Source organism: Ascaphus truei, chromosome 21 (assembly GCF_040206685.1).
Source record: "Ascaphus truei isolate aAscTru1 chromosome 21, aAscTru1.hap1, whole genome shotgun sequence".
Lineage (NCBI taxonomy): Eukaryota > Metazoa > Chordata > Amphibia > Anura > Ascaphidae > Ascaphus > Ascaphus truei.
The window spans coordinates 13,471,659-13,491,625 of NC_134503.1; the positions used below are offsets into that span (position 1 = coordinate 13,471,659).

Consider the following 19,967-nt stretch of genomic DNA (forward strand, 5'->3'; position numbering starts at 1 on the left):
TTATTACAGTGAAGGAATTCAAATTGTTGGGTAGATACAAGAGTATCCAAAATATGCAAAGAAGACAGGGACCAAATAGGATTTAAGACTTCCCAGCAGATAAGTAGAGAGCAGACTGGGCTGACCAAGGGGTCCTCATCTACCAAGTATTTACTGTACTGTATGTCTTTAGCCTTTATATATTGGATATTGGATTATCTATGCACAACTCAGAAGAATATATTGGATTATACAGAATGTGAGCAGAAAACTGCATTTTATTGCATTACATTGCATAGCTTTGCAGAGAAGAGGTACCATGGCGCATTCGTTAATAACCCCCAATATCCTCAATTCATTTCCATGACCTCATCTACAACTGCGTGATGCTATTTATGATGAAATGACACAACAGCAGGGGTTCCAGTTACAGCCCCAAATAAGTTCCTATGGGTGAGTCACATGGCATTAGTCACTTCCTTCCTTTTTAATGATGTCTTGGAGCCATAATGTCCCTTTAACATAGATTTTATTGACTAATGTGAGGTGGTAATAAAAAATAAATAAATGTAGTACCAAATTATGTCAGGGTAACAGTTAAGCACAAGACATGAGGAATTCATTTATCCGCCTCCAACCTGCACAACGCGGCAATCCTGGGGAGACGCACAGTGGGGGATAGAAAGGGCGAACCCCGTTGCTGCTGTGGGACGTTGTTTTCCTTCGGTCACTGTTGCTATTACAGCTGTAACACGACTTTCTGTCTCTGGAGTCGCGGCTAAAACAAGCTTGAAGCGGTGACCCTGGAGACACAGACACGTTGCAGGGGGTCCATGCCTGTGTATAAGACCCCCGCAGCGATAATCTTCTGGAGCAGTTGTGGCAGCGGTCGCGTAGCTTGCCCCAGTGCTGGAAACAGTAGGTCTTGCTACATCGGAATAGGTACTGGCTAAGCTTTGCCCTAGTGTGGCAGCTAGGAGACTTTTACATACAAGCAGTCTTCTTCCATAAGACTGTAGTTAGTATGGGGAGTGACCCCCGTGAAGTCCGGTGCTCAATCAAGGTATAATGCTGGGTGTGGAACTTTTAGCAACCTCAAAGGTGTATGGCCAAGAAGAAAACAATGATCCCCTGTTGATAAGATATCATGTTGCTTTAAAAAGCTCTTTGATAAAGTTCCTACTAGGAACGAAACGCGTCAGAGAAACAGGAGTCTCTGTGATGTCCAGCAATATGTCGAAATAAAGCTGATTTTATCTACACTACATGGTTGAGATCCTGATTTGCAGTGCCCGCCTACAAACCTACTTTTGCTTCTTCCATAAGACACCTTCTGGCGCTGAAAGACACCACTGACTTGAATGAGCTGTAAGATGTCTTCAAACATTGGAAGGTGTTATGGCAGAAGACTCCATAGCAAATATGTCCCTTAATCCCCATGTAAGTTATCAATTGCATTTTTTCCCTTTTAATGAGCAATTCAGGCTGTTTTTTTTTTTTAACACAGATTTGAAGCATGAGGTCTCCAGAGCTGAACACCATTAATTTCTGCTCCGGGGACCCATCCTGCTTCCAGAGATACTTGCCTCCGTAAAGGGGGGCAGTAGCCGCTAAGCTAGCTTGAGTTTAAAGCTCTCGCATCACATGTGTCAATAGGAACCCAAACCGGATGATGTCACGGCTTCCTATTGGCACGCTGGGCGCGGGAGCATTAAAACTCCGCCATAACGTGAACCTTGCCAAGCGGAGAGGCTACCGGCACCCCCTACGGAGGTAAGTATCTCCCCCTCTCCAATATAAAAAAAATTAAAAATAAACCGGCTTGGATTGCGCCTTTAATAAATTGGTACAATGATTATGGTCTACAACAGCGGTGCACAAAGTGGGGGGCATGCCGGATTTTTTTGGGGGGGCGCGGGCACTTGCAGAGGCCCCACACTCTTCCCCCGAGGCATTTAAATGAAATGCTGGAGGATCGCGTGAGGCCTCTGCTACAATGAAACTTACTTTGATTCAGACGCTGTGATGCGTCACCATGGCAACGCGGCGTCAAATGACGCTGTGGTGTCATGCGGGGTGACGTCACACGTCCATCTCCATGGAAACGGGGTCACGTGACCCTGCGGCGACATTTGACGCCGCACACCAGTGAAGGGGGAGAGCGAGGGGGAGCTGGCAGGGGGGCGCCGCTCCAAAAGTTTGCCCTCCCCTGGTCTAGGATGCTGAGTAATTAAACCCCATCTCTACCGAACATACAATTTTTATGGCACCCAATTTGTTTGCTTCAACTTTACCATGTTAAGAGTCTGTAATATAATTTGTGATGCAACACAAAGGAGATGGGTGTATTTTTAAGTGAGCAAGTAGAAAGCACAGTATAATAACGAGCTGCTACTGAAAACAGATTGAGGCGTATAAATCCACCCATTGTAAGATCAGAAATCCCGGTCGTCATGCCATGAATCCTACAATTGAATCTTATTTTAAGGGGGAAATCTCCCCCACTATTTATCTTTTCTAAGATGAGAAACAGGGGGATCTGCGGAGCTGAACGGCGCTATTTTCAGCCCTGGGAAACACCGGTTCCAGATATACGTACCTGTGAAGTTACCGGTGTCTCTTACCCTCCAAGCGAAACACAATGGTCATTCAAATCTCCTCCTGTGTGACACGGCCAATAGGAAACCGCAATGTCGTCTAATGCGGCTTTCCTATTGGACGGCCATTTAAAACCCCTTCAGAAACCAGGAAGTGATACCGATAATAGCAAATATCTCAGGAACAGCGGGTCTCCAGAGCTGAATATTACGGTTCAGGTCCGAAGGCTCCCCCATTCACGTTCTGTTCACACAAAAAGGGCGTTAGGTAGGCGGGATTGCAGCTTTAAAGTAATGCTAAAGACCGAGGACATTCAATTCTGATAAATATGAATATATCATTGTAAATAAATGACTCTTGGTTAGGTTTCTCTAATAACATAACGCAGAAGCCCCCTATTGATATCTCAAAATTATATTGTATGATCTTCTTACAAGGAAGAAAAATCAGTCATTTTCTTTGCTTATCACCATAGTTTATATCAGGCCCATCAAACTCAGAATAGCTTGGGGGCCAATTCTTAAGTCCGACTGCAAAACTCGGGCTGCACCAGGAAAAAATAAAATACATAGTCACTATAACCTATGCGTACACTTTGTTCTTGAGCTTTTCTATTTAAAAATGTCAACGTCGCTGGTATCGCTCTCCCCCATCCCTTCCTCCATCCTCTCTCTCCTCCTATCCCTTCATCAAGAGACGAGGAAACAGAATCCCGGTAAGTGGCTCTGAGAGAGGGGGAGGGAGACAGTCTCCCCACAATACACACACAGTTACAATACCCCACTCCCCACAATACCCACAGAAAACCATCCTCCCCCACAATACCCACAGAAAACCATCCTCCCCCACAATACCCACACAAAACCACCCTCCCCCACAATACCCACACAAAACCACCCTCCCCCACAATACCCACAGAAAACCATCCTCCCCACAATACCCACACAAAACCACCCTCCCCCACAATACCCACACAAAACCACCCTCCCCCACAATACCCACAGAAAACCATCCTCCCCCACAATACCCACACAAAACCACCCTCCCCCACAATACCCACAGAAAACCATCCTCCCCCACAATACCCACACAAAACCACCCTCCCCCACAATACCTCCCAGCGCACACAACACCCCCCCTCTCTCATAAAACCTTACCTTCTGGTGCCGTGCGGTTGTGGAAGTTGGGCCCGAGCTTCGTCTGGGCCCTACTTCTGCCATGCATCGAGGGTCAGAGGAGGCCGGGACCAGCTGGGTGGAGAGGAAGCCAGGCAGCCGGATGCAACTTCCAGTGCCGGACCCCCGCAGCCACCGGGACAGATGTCCCAGCTCTCTCCCCTAATACGAGTGCAGGGTCAATCGGCTGAGTGGCCGCGGGCCGCATGGCGAACCCTTGTGGGCCACGTGTTTGACAGCCCTGATTTATAGTCTTGATTTAAGCCCTTCGTTGCCAGAAGAACCAGGACCGCATGGGCCCTCCCGGCAGAGAAGAGATTAACAACGTTTTTATTAATTACACGTCTTTATTTTTAAGTAGGAAGTTTACATGATGGAGTGAAATCAGTATATCTGTTACAGTGCCCACAGTGGGGTGAATCAGATGTCAATTAGCTGCTTTATATGCAACAAACTAAAAGTACAAAGTACCTGGCGTCCTCAGGAACTCTAAGAAACCACAAAATACTGAGATTTAGAAATGGATAATTACATTTTTTAGGTTCTTAATGTGAAATCACGCTGCTAAAACAACATCTCCACCCATCATAGTTTCATTGCCTCTGAGGTCCTGAAGTGTGCGAGCGAGAGCCTCTAACGCAGCGTGTGTGGGACATTGTCCTCTCGTCCCAAACACTGATCTCGCACTCTTGCAGAACTGTGGCTGCTCCTGTATTCTTGCTAATGTTGCAAATTGGATTTTCAAAGTGACCAAGAGGAAGTGTTAGCTTGAGGCTTGTGTGATGGGATCATGTCATTTGTGATGTCATCAGTTATGTCAATGCCGATGTCATTTGTGATGTCATCGCTGTATTGTATCCAAACATAGACAAAAACCCGCTCCGTGAAGTCAGGAACCAATTATACAAAATGTGGTTACGATATTTTAAGAGGTGTCCAAAATATATAGCAGCTAAAGTGAATCAGGACTCAGTTTTCTCGATTAGGCTTAAAATGGATTAATTCAGAAGACTGCTGCCAAATGATGGGAATAATCGGCTGAAATGTCCTGCATGTGTTTCCCGGAACATTTTGAGCCGCTGTGATTGAGCGTTAATGAGAAGTTTTTGCAGCTGTCGATCCTTTTCAAGCAGAATTTGCCCAACTGCCACGTGTTCCAAATGCCAACTCGTTCCACTGGCATCTCACGTTTGGCTCACCAACCAGTTAATACATTACCAGGGGGCAGACCTAAATTAAAGGGTTTCTTTTCAGCTTCTCCCGCCATTCTTTTCCAGCCACAGACTGTCAGAACCTCCTAGCTTGTAGATGTATGTATGTAATTCTTTATTTATATAGTGCCACAGCTATACTCAGCGCTTTACAAAAGACATAATCCAGTACAGCGATTTAAAATACAATAAGTGCAACAAAATTAGACAATAGGAAAGGAAATCCCTGCCCCCAAGAGCTTACAATCTAAGGGGTATGTTGGGAGACTTAGAGAGACAGGAGGTGAGGGAATAAGTGCTGTAGCTGGGCAGTCTATGATAGGAGCGACTGTGGGTGTGACAGTAGCCATGAGTCCAGGCTATTGGGATGCTTCATTTAAAAGGTGAGTTTAAAGGTGAGTTTAAAGGTGAGTTTAAATGGCTTCTCCCGCCATTCTTTTCCAGCCACAGACTGTCAGAACCTCCTAGCTTGTAGATGTATGTATGTAATTCTTTATTTATATAGTGCCACAGCTATACTCAGCGCTTTACAAAAGACATAATCCAGTACAGCGATTTAAAATACAATAAGTGCAACAAAATTAGACAATAGGAAAGGAAATCCCTGCCCCCAAGAGCTTACAATCTAAGGGGTATGTTGGGAGACTTAGAGAGACAGGAGGTGAGGGAATAAGTGCTGTAGCTGGGCAGTCTATGATAGGAGCGACTGTGGGTGTGACAGTAGCCATGAGTCCAGCCTATTGGGATGCTTCATTTAAAAGGTGAGTTTAAAGGTTTTTCTTAAAGGTGGGGAGAGAAGGTGCTTGGCATATATTGGGTGTGAGGGAGTTCCACAGGTAAGGGCCAGTGAGGGGAAAAAGTTGAAGGTGAAAGAGAACAGTAGAGGTGGAAAGGAGACAGTTAGGGGTAGAGCGCAGGGGCATAACGAGAGATCAACGCTGATTTGATGGGTCGGATTGCTGCTTTAACCTCATTGTAGAGTGGTTAATGGCCATAAAGCAACTTTTAAAAGGCCAACTTATAAATATAACCATAATAAGTTTAGTGCTGCTAGTCAAAGTATTGTGTTTAGCCCTCACGGTAGAGCTCCTCCACCACTGTGTGCATCTCACTTGGTCTATGTCAAAGCATATTCATGTGTTCTCATTGCATTACGCCATATGGCTCTTCAACTAGTTCTTCAAAGGGGCCAGGCCAAAAAACATTTGAGAGTTCTGATGCAAAGTACATTTGAGATACATTTAAAGACTTGAAAATAATTATATTAAAATATGTAAGATAAACATATAATAAAAGCATTTATAACATCTGAGCAAAACAAAAGTGAATCCCTGCGTAACATCTGTACCATAAAGATTTACATTCCCTCTTTTGGAGTCCTTGCAATCAGGAGGTCCCTGATGTCGGGGGGGGGGGGGGGGGCGGGACAGGGACATATCACCTCCTGAGGCACATATGGTGAGGTTGGATAAACCCAACAGCCCACAAAAAATAGGGACAACGACTTAAAAAATAATGAGATGTGTTCTCAATGGGTTTCTACCTTCACGGTTTCTTTATCTGCTAAGGAGTTATACGTGCTGGAAAATAACAACATTTGATTCCTTGTTTGAACATGCCAAGCAAGCACCCAACACAAACACTAATTCAAGCCTCTGGACCGTTCAAAGTCAAAAATAAATGTCCATGCCTAGATTAACCCATTTACTACTGTCAGAGGCACCCGCAACAATGGCCAATTTTAGGGTATATTAGAGTATTTCAAAGCTTTTTGTGGGGGAGGTAGATTCCCATAGAAGTAAATAATATTGAAGCAAGGATATTAATATTTGAGTGGGTGTAGAAACTGTGCATTTCTGGCATATTCTCAATAAAAGTCATATTTACACAGTTTTATGCAGTCGGCCACTTAAATAAAAGGTGTTTGTACAAAAGTTCTGAAGATGACATCAAATTCCTATGTATTTTGCAAACTACATCAATGAAGATGTTTTAAACGCCACCGTTTTAAATAAATCACTACCTACAAAGAATCTACAACCATTATAGATTTTTTATGGACTTATTTAATACATTTTACCAGGAAATATAAACGTGATCTCGCCTCTGGCAACAAAATGGTTAAAGCATAATTATGGCTTTTACAACCCTATTTTTAAATAGATAACTACAAGAGAGATTCACAGTTACTCATGCAGTTAAAATGAGCACGGAGAAGTCATTTGTAAAAATATTTGCTTTGATTTCTTTTGGACTTGACAAATGTGGCTCCATCTCGAAAACATCATGTTTAATGGCATAGTTCTGTGCAGGAACTGGGGTTTCTAGAAAAACCGTGGCACTGCCCATAACGTGGGAAGAGTCAATGTCTGATACATGCCTAGTACAGTATACAGGAATTTGCGCTCCCAGCGGTGGGTGATAGAGCTGAGAATGCCCCAGATGCACAGTTAAAAAGGCAGACGTTCTTCAAGGTACTGTATGGGTTAACAATAAATCCCTGCGGGGCAAGTCATGCACTTAACACAGAGCTAATGGAGACTAATTAAAGCATCTTTGTATTTATCGTGCCCCATGGCGACTCGGAGGCAGAGATCTGAAGCTGCACAGACAGAGGATGTAGCATTTGTTCACCATGCATACAGTACATTCTTGCTTACATTGCGCCAATCACGAATGCGGCGATTAGCACAGGCGGTAGAATGTAGAAGGTTACAGTGGATTAACAATGGATATTGCTAGAAAAGACTTCCTGCTCCCAAGAGCCCGTATACTAAGAAGTATATTGGTAGTCTAACACAGACGGAGAAAGTACAAGATGTACAGCGCATGCAACAGAAGGCACGATGCAGCAGGCGTTATATGCAATGCTATAACGTGTGCTGTTAATATTGCGCCAGTATTAACACATTGCTTCACATTAACAGGTGTAAAAACGTCTGCTACATCTGTATATCTAAACAAATCCACATATGTACAATGCGCCACCCAGTGGACATCAAAAATGAAAGACCAGGAGAGAAAATATAGTGTAGTATGTTGTCAAAAATATATGATAGAAAACAGGCAGATAATCGCAGTCACAAAAGTACTGGAGATACTCAGCATGTCGTACAAGATCTGCAGTGTGGGAATCCTGAGGAAGCTGACATCCTTGGCGAAACGCGTAGGAAGGAGGTACAGAGCAGCAGTAACGTATTGTGCGCATAGTTGGTGCATTAGACGATAATGAGGTTTGACACGCTCAATTCCCCCAGGGCGCAAATCGTGAAGTGCCCCAACATAAGGGGTGTTTACTTACGAGATGCAGAAGAGACAGGCAGTACGCGTGACACCAGCTCAAAGAGCAAGAAGCACCTGGCATCTGGCAAAAGGGACATTGATTCCTACACTGCAGGTCTTGTACTGCAGTACATGCTGAATAACTCCAGTACTTTTGGGAGTGCGATTATCTGCCTCTTTATAATATAGGTTTTACAATATACTACACCAATGGATCTCAACCTTCCTTGAACAGGGGAACGCCTGAAGGGTTGTTAAAATCTCAGAGTACACCTGCTTTTCAGACCTCACTCATCCCTTCCTTGCACACCGTTTTCCCAAACTCACCCCGTCTTCTTACACGCTCCACATTCAACTCCTTTTACTCAATGCACACTCCACATTTACACCTTCTCCCATAGCACACTCACTCCCCCCAACCCCGCAAGTGGTGCTCCTGGGGGGTTTGTGTAAAGGACAGCCTGCGGCCCCTGGGAGCCAGGGAGGGGGACAGGGAGACTAGCAGATGTTCGTCACAGCTCAGAGGTAGAGGGAGACAGGGACGGGGAGAGGGAGGGAGAGAGAGAGAGGGAGAGACAGACAGGGAGGAAGAGAGAGACAGGGAGGGAGAGAGACAGACAGGGAAGGGGAGAGACAGACAGGGAGGGAGGGAGAGGGACAGACAGGGAGGGAGACAGACAGACAGACAGACAGGGAGGGGAGACAGGCAGGGTGGGAGGGAGACAGGGAGGGAGAGAGACAGGGAGAGAGACAGGGAGGGAGGGAGAGAGAGAGGGAAGGAGAGAAAGAGGGAGGGAGACGGGAGAGAGGGAGGGAGAAAGGGGGAGAGAGAGAGGGAGGGAGACGGGGGGAGAGAGAGGGAGAGAGACGGGGAGAGAGAGGGAGGGAGACGGGGAGAGAGAGGGTGTGAGGGAGACGGGGAGAGAGAGAGAGGGAGGGAGACAGGGAGAGAGAGAGGGAGACAGGGAGAGAGAGAGGGAGGGAGACAGGGAGAGAGGGAGGGAGAGAAAGAGGGAGAGAGAGTGAGGGAGACAGGGAGAGAGGGAGGGAGAGAAAGAGGGAGAGAGAGTGAGGGAGACAGGGGGAGAGAGAGAGGGAGGGAGACAGGGTGAGAGAGAGAGAGAGAGAGAGAGAGAGAGAGAGGGATGGAGACTGGGGGAGAGAGAGGGAGGGAGGGAGACGGGGAGAGAGAGAGGGAGGGAGAAATGGGGAGAGAGAGGGAGGGAGACGGGGAGAGAGCGAGAGGGAGGGAGACGGGGAGAGAGCGAGAGGGAGGGAGACGTGGAGAGAGCGAGAGGGAGGGAGACAGAGAGAGAGAGAGACGGGGAGAGAGAGAGAGGGAGGGAGATGGGGAGGGAGAGGAAGGGAGATGAGGAGAGAGAGGGAGACGGGGAGGGAGACAGGTAGAGAGAGAGGGAGAAAGAGAGGGAGGGAGACGGGGAGGGAGGGAAAGAGACAGGAAGGGAGAGAGACAGGGAGGGAGAAAGGGAGAGAGAGGGAGGGAGACAGGGAGAGAGAGAGGGAGAGGGAGAGGGAGGGACACAGGGAGAGAGAGGGAGGGAGACGTGGAGAGAGAAGGAGGGAGACGGAGAGAGAGAGGGAGGGAGATGGGGAGAGAGGGAGGGAGACGGGGAGAGAGGGAGGGAGACGGGGAGAGAGGGAGGGAGACGGGGAGAGAGGGAAAGAGAGGGAGGGAGAGAGAGGGGGAGGGAGAGAGAGAGGGAGGGAGAGAGAGAGGGAGGGAGACAGGGGGAGAGAGAGGGAGGAAGACGGTGGGAGAGAGATGGAGGGAGGGAGAGAAAGAGGGAGGGAGGGTTAGAAAGAGGGAGGGAGACGGGGAGAGGTAGGGAGACAGGGAATGGGAGAGAGAGGGAGGGAGACGGGAGAGAGAGAGCGAGGAACACAGAGACAGGGAGAGGGAGAGAGGGAGGGAGAATTGTTAGCTCAATATGTTCTTGTAATAAAACTTTTGTTATCGTCTTACTTTTTCATGAATACGGAATATTATATAACCCCGTCCCATTTTTGCCATCCCAATGTCCCGTTTTTGACTCAAGGAAATATGGTCAGCCTAGCGTACACTGGATCAGAGACAAGTACCATTGCAATCAGCTTCTCTCCGTTACATTAACACACCTCCAGCACAGCCAATCGAGTTATATACGAGTTCAACGTGCTGTGAGGCTGCTTCCCTGTGCTGGAGAAGAGATCTGCTCCACTCAAATGAATAGGGGCTCAGAAAATCCCATGAACATAGGGCAGGAAGGTGACTGTAGTACAGGGCTCTTCCAACTTGCAGGCCAGCCAAATCAGGCCCCAAAATGACCTTGGAGCAGTCCTTGGGCTGTCTACCCTGGCCAGTATCAGATTTGAATAAATACCACCATTAGGCACTTACCTAGTGCCGCGCCATCCTGTTGCCATGGCAACGGGATGCCGTGTGACATCACATTGCTAGCCGCTCTTGCCGGACCGCACATGCGCTCGAACGGCCGGCAAAGTGCCGATCGCGCAAGCCCTTTGGTGCCTCGGCTCTACCCAGCTGCTGCCGGGCCTCTCTCCCACGCCACGCCTCCCTCTCTGTGAGACCGGGGCCTTTCTCCCGTCGATTTGGCTGGAAGTCATGCACAGGTTCTGTAGCCCAACTGCGGGACAGAGGTCCGGCCTGGCAGAGAGGTGCCAGCAGCAGATGGGGAGAGCAGGGAGCCCGGCGGCAACCAGAGGCCTGGCAGCCGGATACAGAATTTGGGTCTGGCCGGGCCCCCTGCAGTCACTGGGCCCTGGACACTTGTCCCGGCTATCCCGCACTGATGGCAGCCCTGGTAGCAAGAAATAACATTCACTCTGCATCTTCACAGTGGCACAAACATGTAGATTTACTGACCACTAATCTAAAGCAGGGGCGGCCAACTCCAGTCCCCCAAGGGCCACCAGCAGTTCATGTTTCCAGGACATCCATGCTACAGCACAAGTGGCTCAATCAGTGGCTCACTGGAAGATGTTGGCCACCCCAGATCTAAAGTCGCCGTCTTGCTTAGAGTAACAGTAACTTGTTGCCAGATGGGCCAGAATAGCATTATAGTTCCAAATAACTCCTCCATCTAACCCCATTCTCCCCCATTTTCAACAGCTATTTCTCACATGAAGGTGTCCGTAATACCCTTGGAAACGTATGCCCCCAAAGCCACAATAAATATTGATGAAAATAGAGAGCCCTTGTCTTCCGTGATGTGATACGAATGCAAGAACGCCGGAGCATTTAACGACCACGGCTGAACCGTAAAGCAGTTTGTAAACATTAAAATGTAACATGGCCATTTAAGAGGACCAGCAAAAAATGCTTTGACATCAATATAGTACTTGTCTAAAAAAACACAACAAAACAAAAAACAAAACAAATCTACTGTACACTTTACACTGCCATTATTTGGCAGCTCAAAACTGTTTGGGTCATAATGTTTCACAAAACCCAAGAGGTATGATGCAAAAAAAACTTGATCCCACAACCCTGCGATCACATGTGTTTTGACTTAACCAGCAGACTCATAGCCTACCTGTGACCAAGACATCTGCATGGGAAGAGATCAATCTCAGGACTTTCTCTCCTTTGCCTCTTGCTCAGGTCTTTAGGCTGTGCACATTTGGCTCCCTGTGGAATGTGCCGGCTCACAGGCTGAACCTTCAAAGGCCCTGGGCCGACCCCATTTAATCCCTTAATATCTCATGCATGTTCTTCATCAGGCCTTCTCCCCAGGGAACGCTTTGTGTGGTTACACTATGGCATAGACACAGCAAGTACTGTATATGTAAGAATATGTCGGCAGTTCCATCTCTTATCCATCAGTCTAGCTCTGAATATTTATGGTCAACGGGTACAGTGAAATTTATATACATTCTACAACAGTAAGGATGAGATGTAGCACGGAGCCGTCGGATGGAGAAAGCCCTTAAATATACACACATGCTGACCTTCAGGTCAAGAATTAAATATTTTTTTTAGACGAAAAGTAATGCCAGAACAAGAGATCATACTCTAAAGAGAGGGATAAAAAGGATCAGGGAAATGTAAGTACTTCATGGAAAGGGAATCTGATACCCAGCGCTAGTTGTACTTGACCATAAATACCCGAAATGAATGAAACGATTTTTGGCATAGACATAAGGGAACCTTGTGAGGTTAGGAAGGATGCAACCAAGGCCTCGTTTTAGAGTTCAAGTCCAAATGGCCTCATCAATCAGTGTCTCTGTTCGTATAAGATGTGTGAAACACATGGGGGCTTATGTACTGAGATCGTTTTTTGGACATTTTGGGGGGCATCAACACTTGCATGCTAAAAAGCATAAAATGTGCGTTGTATGTGTGAAGGTCGTTGTGTGACTTCACACACGACGCACAGTTCGTTGTTTCGCATTCATTTTGTCCCATTGCGTCAGCTTGTTGAATACCTGATTAATACAATTTCAATGAAAACAGAATTGTGTATTTTTCTATTATTAATTAGTATTAGTAAATATAAACTCGGCGTTTAACATTATTTATAATAGCCTTACGGTGACAATAATACATTTTGTTACCCAATACAATGACACATCTGTGCTGCATCAAATACATTTTTGATTGATACATAGAAACGTAATACTGTGCTAACAATATAAACGGACTTTGTTGGTTTTAATCCAGGTTCAACTTGGCGGACGATGGTGAAGTCCAACATTATTTTACACCTAGCACTGTCACTTTCTGTGCAGGGGGGGGGGGGGGGGGTAAGGCTGAAACATAGGCATACACAAACACAATTTAAAATGAGATTTCTGTGTGCCATATCTCCACCAAAACAGCCATTTAGTACATCGGTCCCATAGAGATTTACTAAGGGTACACAGATAAAGACATTGATAAAGAGCACCACAGTAATACCGAGATACATAAACAGTATGTGTATAATATATATATATATATATATATATATATATACATATATATATATACTAGCTGAGAGCCCCGGCATTGCCCGGGATGTTTGTGGTGTGGGGGTGGCATTTGGGTGGGGAGTGGTCCACGCGGCCCATGGCGGTGTGCGGTGGTACTGCTGCTGTGGCTGTACTGATGGTGATTGTATCGGTGTGCTGATTGGGGAGGGTTTGTTGCTGATGTAGGGGTGCAGATGTGGGTGTGCCGATGGGGGAGGTGCGAAGGTGCCAATGTGTGGGTGCTGATGGTGTTGATGGGGGCTGGGAATGGTGGGGAGCCGAGAATGGCAGTGTGCTGGGGGGGCATGGGATACCGGTGCGCTGATGTGGTGGTGCTGGGGATAGTGTGTGTGTGTGTATACACACGTGTGTGTGTATACACGTGTGTGTGTGTATACATGTGTGTTTACATGTTTGTGTGTGTGTGTCTGTGTATACATTGTATGTGTGTGTATAAGTGTGTACGTGTGTGTGTACGTGTACGTGTGTGTGTACGTGTACGTGTGTGTGTACGTGTGTGTATACATGTGTGTGTATACATGTGTGTGTATACATTTGTGTGTGTGTATACATTTGTGTGTGTGTATACATGTGTGTGTGTATACATGTGTGTGTGTATACATGTGTGTGTGTGTATACGTATGTGTGTGTGTATACATGATGTGTATGTATATGTGTGTGTGTGTGTGTGTGTATACGTGTGTGTGTGTGTGTATACGTGTGTGTGTATGTCTACATGTGTGTGTGTATGACTCCATGTGTGTGTGTATGACTCCATGTGTGTGTGTATGACTCCATGTGTGTGTGTATGACTCCATGTGTGTGTGTATGACTCCATGTGTGTGTGTATGACTCCATGTGTGTGTGTACGTGTACATGTGTGTGTGTGTACGTGTGTACGTGTGTACGTGTGTGCGTGTGTGTGTACGTGTCTACGTGCGTGTGCGTGTCTCAGTGCGCGTGCGTGTCTCCGTGCGTGTGCGTGTCTCCGTGCGTGTGCGTGTCTCCGTGCGTGTGCGTGTGCGTGTCTACGTGCGTGTGCGTGTCTACGTGCGTGTGCGTGTCTACGTGCGTGTGCGTGTCTACGTGCGTGTGCGTGTCTACGTGCGTGTGCGTGTGCGTGTCTGCGTGCCTGCGTGCATTTGCACGTGCGTGTCTACGTGCGTGTGCGTGTCTCCGTGCATGTCTCTGTGCGTGTGCGTGTCTCCGTGCGTGTGCGTGTCTCCGTGCGTGTGCGTGTCTACGTGCGTGTGCGTGTTTACGTGCGTGTGCGTGTCTATGTACGTGCGCCTGCGTGTATACGTGCGCCTGCGTGTATACGTGTGCCTGCGTGTATACGTGTATACGTGTGTGTGTCTGCGTGTATACGTGTGTGTACGTGTGTGTGTGTGTGTATACATGTGTCTACGTGTGTGTGTGTATACGTGTGCCTACGTGTGTGTGTGTGTATACGTGTGCCTACGTGTGTGTGTATACGTGTGTGTATATACGTGTGTGTGTATATACATGTGTATACGTGTGTCTGTGTGTATACGTGTGTCTGTGTGTATACGTGTGTCTGCTGTGTGTATACGTGTGTCTGCTGTGTGTATACGTGTGTCTGCTGTGTATACGTGTGTCTGCTGTGTGTATACGTGTGTCTGCTGTGTGTATACGTGTGTCTGCTGTGTGTATACGTGTGTCTGCTGTGTGTATACGTGTGTCTGCTGTGTGTATACGTGTGTCTGTATAGGTGTGTGTGTGTGTACGTGTGTGTCTGTGTACGTGTGTGTTTGTGTGTGTGTGTCTACATGTGTGTGTCTACATCTGTGTGTGTGTCTACATGTGTGTGTGTCTACATCTGTGTGTGTGTGTCTACATGTGTGTGTGTGTGTCTACATGTGTGTGTGTCTACATGTGTGTGTGTGTGTGTCTTATGTATAGAGATATATATAGTGTGTGTGTGTGTGTGTGTGTGTACGGAGGGATCAGGCTGGAGATGAAGGAATGTGTGGGGGGGGAGGTGATTACCTTACAGTCGGCAGCATCTTCCTCGTGCAGGCCGGGAGACGGACCCTGCAGTCATCTGGTATGGAGGGGCAGGGATCGGACGGGAGCCGGACAGAGGGCATGTGGAGGAGGGGGGGGGGGGGGAAGCTGCAGGGAGAGCAGCACGGGGAATGTGGAGGGGGGGAGAGCAGCACGGGGAATGTGGAGGGGGGGGAGAGCAGCACGGGGCATGTGGAGGGGGGAGAGCAGCACGGGGCATGTGGAGGGGGGGAGAGCAGCACGGGGCATGTGGAGGGGGGGAGAGCAGCACGGGGCATGTGGAGGGGGGGAGAGCAGCATGGGGCATGTGGAGGGGGGGAGAGCAGCACGGGGCATGTGGAGGGGGGGAGAGCAGCACGGGGCATGTGGAGGGGGGGAGAGCAGCACGGGGCATGTGGAGGGGGGAGGGGGGAGAGCAGCACGGGGCATGTGGAGGGGGGAGGGGGGAGAGCAGCACGGGGCATGTGGAGGGGGGAGAGCAGCACGGGGCATGTGGAGGGGGGAGGGGGGAGAGCAGCACGGGGCATGTGGAGGGGGGAGGGGGGAGAGCAGCACGGGGCATGTGGAGGGGAGAGGGGGGAGAGCAGCACGGGGCATGTGGAGGGGGGAGGGGGGAGAGCAGCACGGGGCATGTGGAGGGGGAGGGGGGAGAGCAGCACGGAGCATGTGGAGGGGGGAGGGGGGAGAGCAGCACGGGGCATGTGGAGGGGGGAGAGCAGCACGGGGCATGTGGAGGGGGGAGGGGGGAGAGCAGCACGGGGCATGTGGAGGGGGGAGGGGGAGGGGGGAGAGCAGCATGGGGCATGTGGAGGGGGGAGGGGGGAGAGCAGCACGGGGCATGTGGAGGGGGGGAGAGCAGCACGGGGCATGTGGAGGGGGGGAGAGCAGCACGGGGCATGTGGAGGGGGGGAGAGCAGCACGGGGCATGTGGGGGGGGGGGGGTGAGCAGCACGGGGCATGTGGGGGGGGTGAGCAGCACGGGGCATGTGGAGGGGGGGTGAGCAGCACGGGGCATGTGGAGGGTCCCTCCTGCAAGGCTGGCGGGAGCCCCCCCCGCTGGCCTCCGCCTCGAGGTGAGGCAGCGGTGCCGAGGAGCGTTGCAGGTGGCGCCGGGTAGGCTGGGCTTTGCTGTGAGGGGGGGTGGGAGAGGTGAGGCGGTGCCGAGGGGGCCGAAGGGGGTGAAGGGCAGGGCCGGGGGTGAAGGGCAGGGCCGGGGGGGAAGGGCATGCCTGAGGGGGGTGGGGGGTGAAGGGCATGGCCAGGGGGGGGGTGAAGGGCATGGGCCAGGGGGGGGGGTGAAGGGCATGGCCAGGGGGGGGGGTGAAGGGCATGGCTGGGGGGGGGGTGAAGGGCATGGCTGGGGGGGGGGGGTGAAGGGCATGGCTGGGGGGGGGTGAAGGGCATGGCTGGGGGGGGGGTGAAGGGCATGGCTGGGGGGGGGGGTGAAGGGCATGGCTGGGGGGGGGTGAAGGGCATGGCTGGGGTGGGGGGGGGTGAAGGGCATGGCTGGGGTGGGGGGGGGGGTGAAGGGCATGGCTGGGGTGGGGGGGGAGGTGAAGGGCATGGCCGGGGGGGGGGGTGAAGGGCATGGCCGGGGGGGGGTGAAGGGCATGGCCGGGGGGGGGGGTGAAGGGCATGGCCGGGGGGGGGGGGTGAAGGGCATGGCCGGGGGGGGGGGGTGAAGGGCATGGCCGGGGGGGGGGGGTGAAGGGCATGGCCAGGGGGGGGGGGTGAAGGGCATGGCCGGGGGGGGGGGTGAAGGGCATGGCCGGGGGGGGGGGTGAAGGGCATGGGTGGGGGGTGGGAGATGAAGGGCATGGCCAGGGGGGGGGGTGAAGGGCATGGCCAGGGGGGGGGGGGTGAAGGGCATGGCCGGGGGGGGGGGTGAAGGGCATGGCCAGGGGGGGGGGGGTGAAGGGCATGGCCAGGGGGGGGGGGGTGAAGGGCATGGCCAGGGGGGGAGGGGTGAAGGGCATGGCCAGGGGGGGGGTGAAGGGCATGGCCAGGGGGGGGGGTGAAGGGCATGGCCAGGGGGGGGTGTGAAGGGCCTGGCCAGGGGGGGGGTGAAGGGCCTGGCTGGGGGGGGGGGTGAAGGGCCGGGCCGGGTCAGGTGAAGGGCCAGGCCGGGGGGGGGGGGTGAAGCGCTGGTCCGGGTGAAGCGCCAGGCCGGGGGGGGGGGTGAAGGACCGGGCCGGGTGAAAGACCGGGCCGGGTGAAGGACCGGGCCGGGTGAAGGGCCGGGGGGGCCGGGTGAAGGGCCGGGGGGGGGGGGTGAAGGGCCGGGGGGGGGGTGAAGGGCCGGGCCGGGGTGAAAGATCCCTTCCCCTGCGGTTACTTACCTCGCACCGGGCCGCGCTCCTCCTCCTCCTCCTCGGGTTCCTCGGCGGTCTCCGTTCCCCCCGGCGAGGCGGAGCTGAGACGCTCAGGTGAGGGGGGTGTATGGGCCGCGGCCCGTGCAGCTCCCGACAGAGACAGCTAGGCCTGAGAGAGCCGGAGCAGCGCGCGCGGGGATGGGGAGCTGGGGGCGCGGCCTCTAGGCCTGAAGGTGAGAGCGTGCTCTGCGGGGGGGGGGGAGCACCGGGGGAGAGAGGGAGCACCGGGAGAGAGGGTGATGTTGAGGTCCCGCGGAGTGGTGATAGGGGGGGTTCCGTTGTTGCGGGCCAGCCGCCGGGAAGGGCGGGGGGGTCAAGGTCGGGCAGCCGTTAGGAGGGTGGAGTGTGTGTGTGTGTTGAGGAGGGTGGAGTGTGTGTGTGTGTGTGTTGAGGAGGGTGTGTGTGTGTGTGTGTGTGTGTGTGTGTGTGTGTGCGTTGAGGTGTGTGTGTGTGTGTGTGTGTGTGTGTGTGTGTGTGTTGAGGAGTGTGTGTGTGTGTGCGTTGAGGAGTGTGTGTGTGTGTGTGTGTGTGCGTTGAGGAGTGTGTGTGTGTGTGTGTGTGTCCGCCCCTTTGGCCCGTCACTCCGCCTCAGGCCAATGAGAAGTGTGCGGGGGCGGCCCAAGGGACCAATGAGATTTCCCCTAGGGACACCGGACATCCAGGCATGCAGGCAGGCAGGCATACAGTGCTTTCACTAATATAGTATAAGATATATATATATATATACTGTATATATATATTATATTCACATACTATTTATGTATCTTGGTGTGTATATATATACCTACTAATCCAGGAGTGACTAACTCCAGCCCTCAAGAGCCAGGGCCCTACCAACAGGTCAGGTTTTAAGGATAGCCCTGCTTCAGGACAGGTGGCTCTATCAGTGTCTCAATCAATGACTGAGCAACCTGTGCTGAAGCAGGAATATTCTTAAAACCTGACCTGTTAGTGGCCCTTGAGGACTGGAGCTGCCCCGCCTGCACTAATCATTTGGGATTATTACTAGTACTAATACTGTATGTATGCTTTTACTTCACCCAGGGAGAGGGAGCGGCTCAGTGAGTAAGAGACACTGACTGGCACTGAGTTTGCAGGGGAGCCTGGTTTGAATCTCGGTGTCGGCTCCTTGTGACCTTGGGCAAGTCACTTTATCTCCCTGTGCCTCAGGCACCAAAAACAGATTGTAAGCTCCACGGGGCAGAGGCCTGTGCCTGCAAAATGTCTCTGTAAAGCGCTACGTAAAAAATTAGCAGCGCTACACAGGAACATGCTAAAAAAAACAAAAAACTCTTGCGGTACTAAAAATAAAATGAATACAGTAGGGGTAGTAGTTTAACACTGATATATGTCACAGGAGAAGATATAATGCGCATACAGAAGTCCCATACCAGGGAAGATGGTACTGTGCAGTTTAACACGCGCACACACGCGTGCACGCACGCACGCACACACGCACACACGCACACACGCATTTTCCATATGGAAACAGTATGAGTGGCAGAAGCCATACACATCTGAGGCAATACATCAATGCCATTTTTGACTTGAAATGGTCTCGTGGGTTATGAGGACCCCATTCATCCACACAGAACAATGCTACTAGACAAGGAGTGGCCCACTCTAGTCCTCAAGGGCCACCAACAGTTCAGGTTTTCAGGATATCTCTGCTTCAGCACAGGTGGCTAAATCAGTGGCTCAGCCAATGACTGAGCCACGTGTTGAAGCAGGGATACCCTCAAAACTATTCTTTGGGTGAACGGTGCTGAACGTTCAAAAATCAGTAACATACATATACTTCCGTAATGTAAAAATGTATAAACCCCAAAGGGGCTGCAGCACCCACCCGCACCACTACTTCCAGCCCCTATGGAATGTCAGCATTTGGTCAAGAAGGCTTCAAATTGCTCTCATTTGGGACCTAATGACTTGGGAGCCTCCCCTCTCTGTTAGATTGACGTACCTCCAGCACAAGTGTCGAAGTGGCAGAGTAAGAAGTGTGCATGCGTCCCGTAGGGAGGGATACTCCCGGGACGGGCTGAAAAGGGAGGAAGCAAAAACATTAGCAAGGCTTGTGGGACATGACAAATAATGAGTCACATAGAACTACACAACAACACAACACATCATTAAAGAGACAATTTCTCCTGCATTTCACAATACTCTGCTCTCTCATTTTTTCCAGACTGACTAATTTTTTCTAAACTGTGTATTTCATTCCTAAAAAATGTTCCTAAAACCTAAATTAACTAAGAACCCTCACTTGGTGACATTTAGACCTTAAATAACCTTCTCAGAGAAGATAAGGATAAGATGATATTTTCTGATGAGATCCTTTGTAGTCTGAATGG

General features: G+C 50.6%; 1 protein-coding gene across 2 annotated transcripts in view; it reads right to left on the reverse strand.

Moving 5' to 3' along the window:
* Nucleotides 1–19,967, reverse strand: part of LOC142472165 (uncharacterized) — a 190,456-nt gene that overhangs the window by 71,758 nt on the left and 98,731 nt on the right. For both annotated transcript variants that reach the window (XR_012789617.1, XM_075579021.1), the window contains exon 6: nt 19,580–19,654. Coding sequence is in view for 1 of the 2 variants with exons in the window: in XM_075579021.1 (XP_075435136.1) it covers nt 19,580–19,654 (75 nt within the window). In the remaining variant the exon portion in view is untranslated. The remainder of the gene's footprint in view (nt 1–19,579; nt 19,655–19,967) is intronic.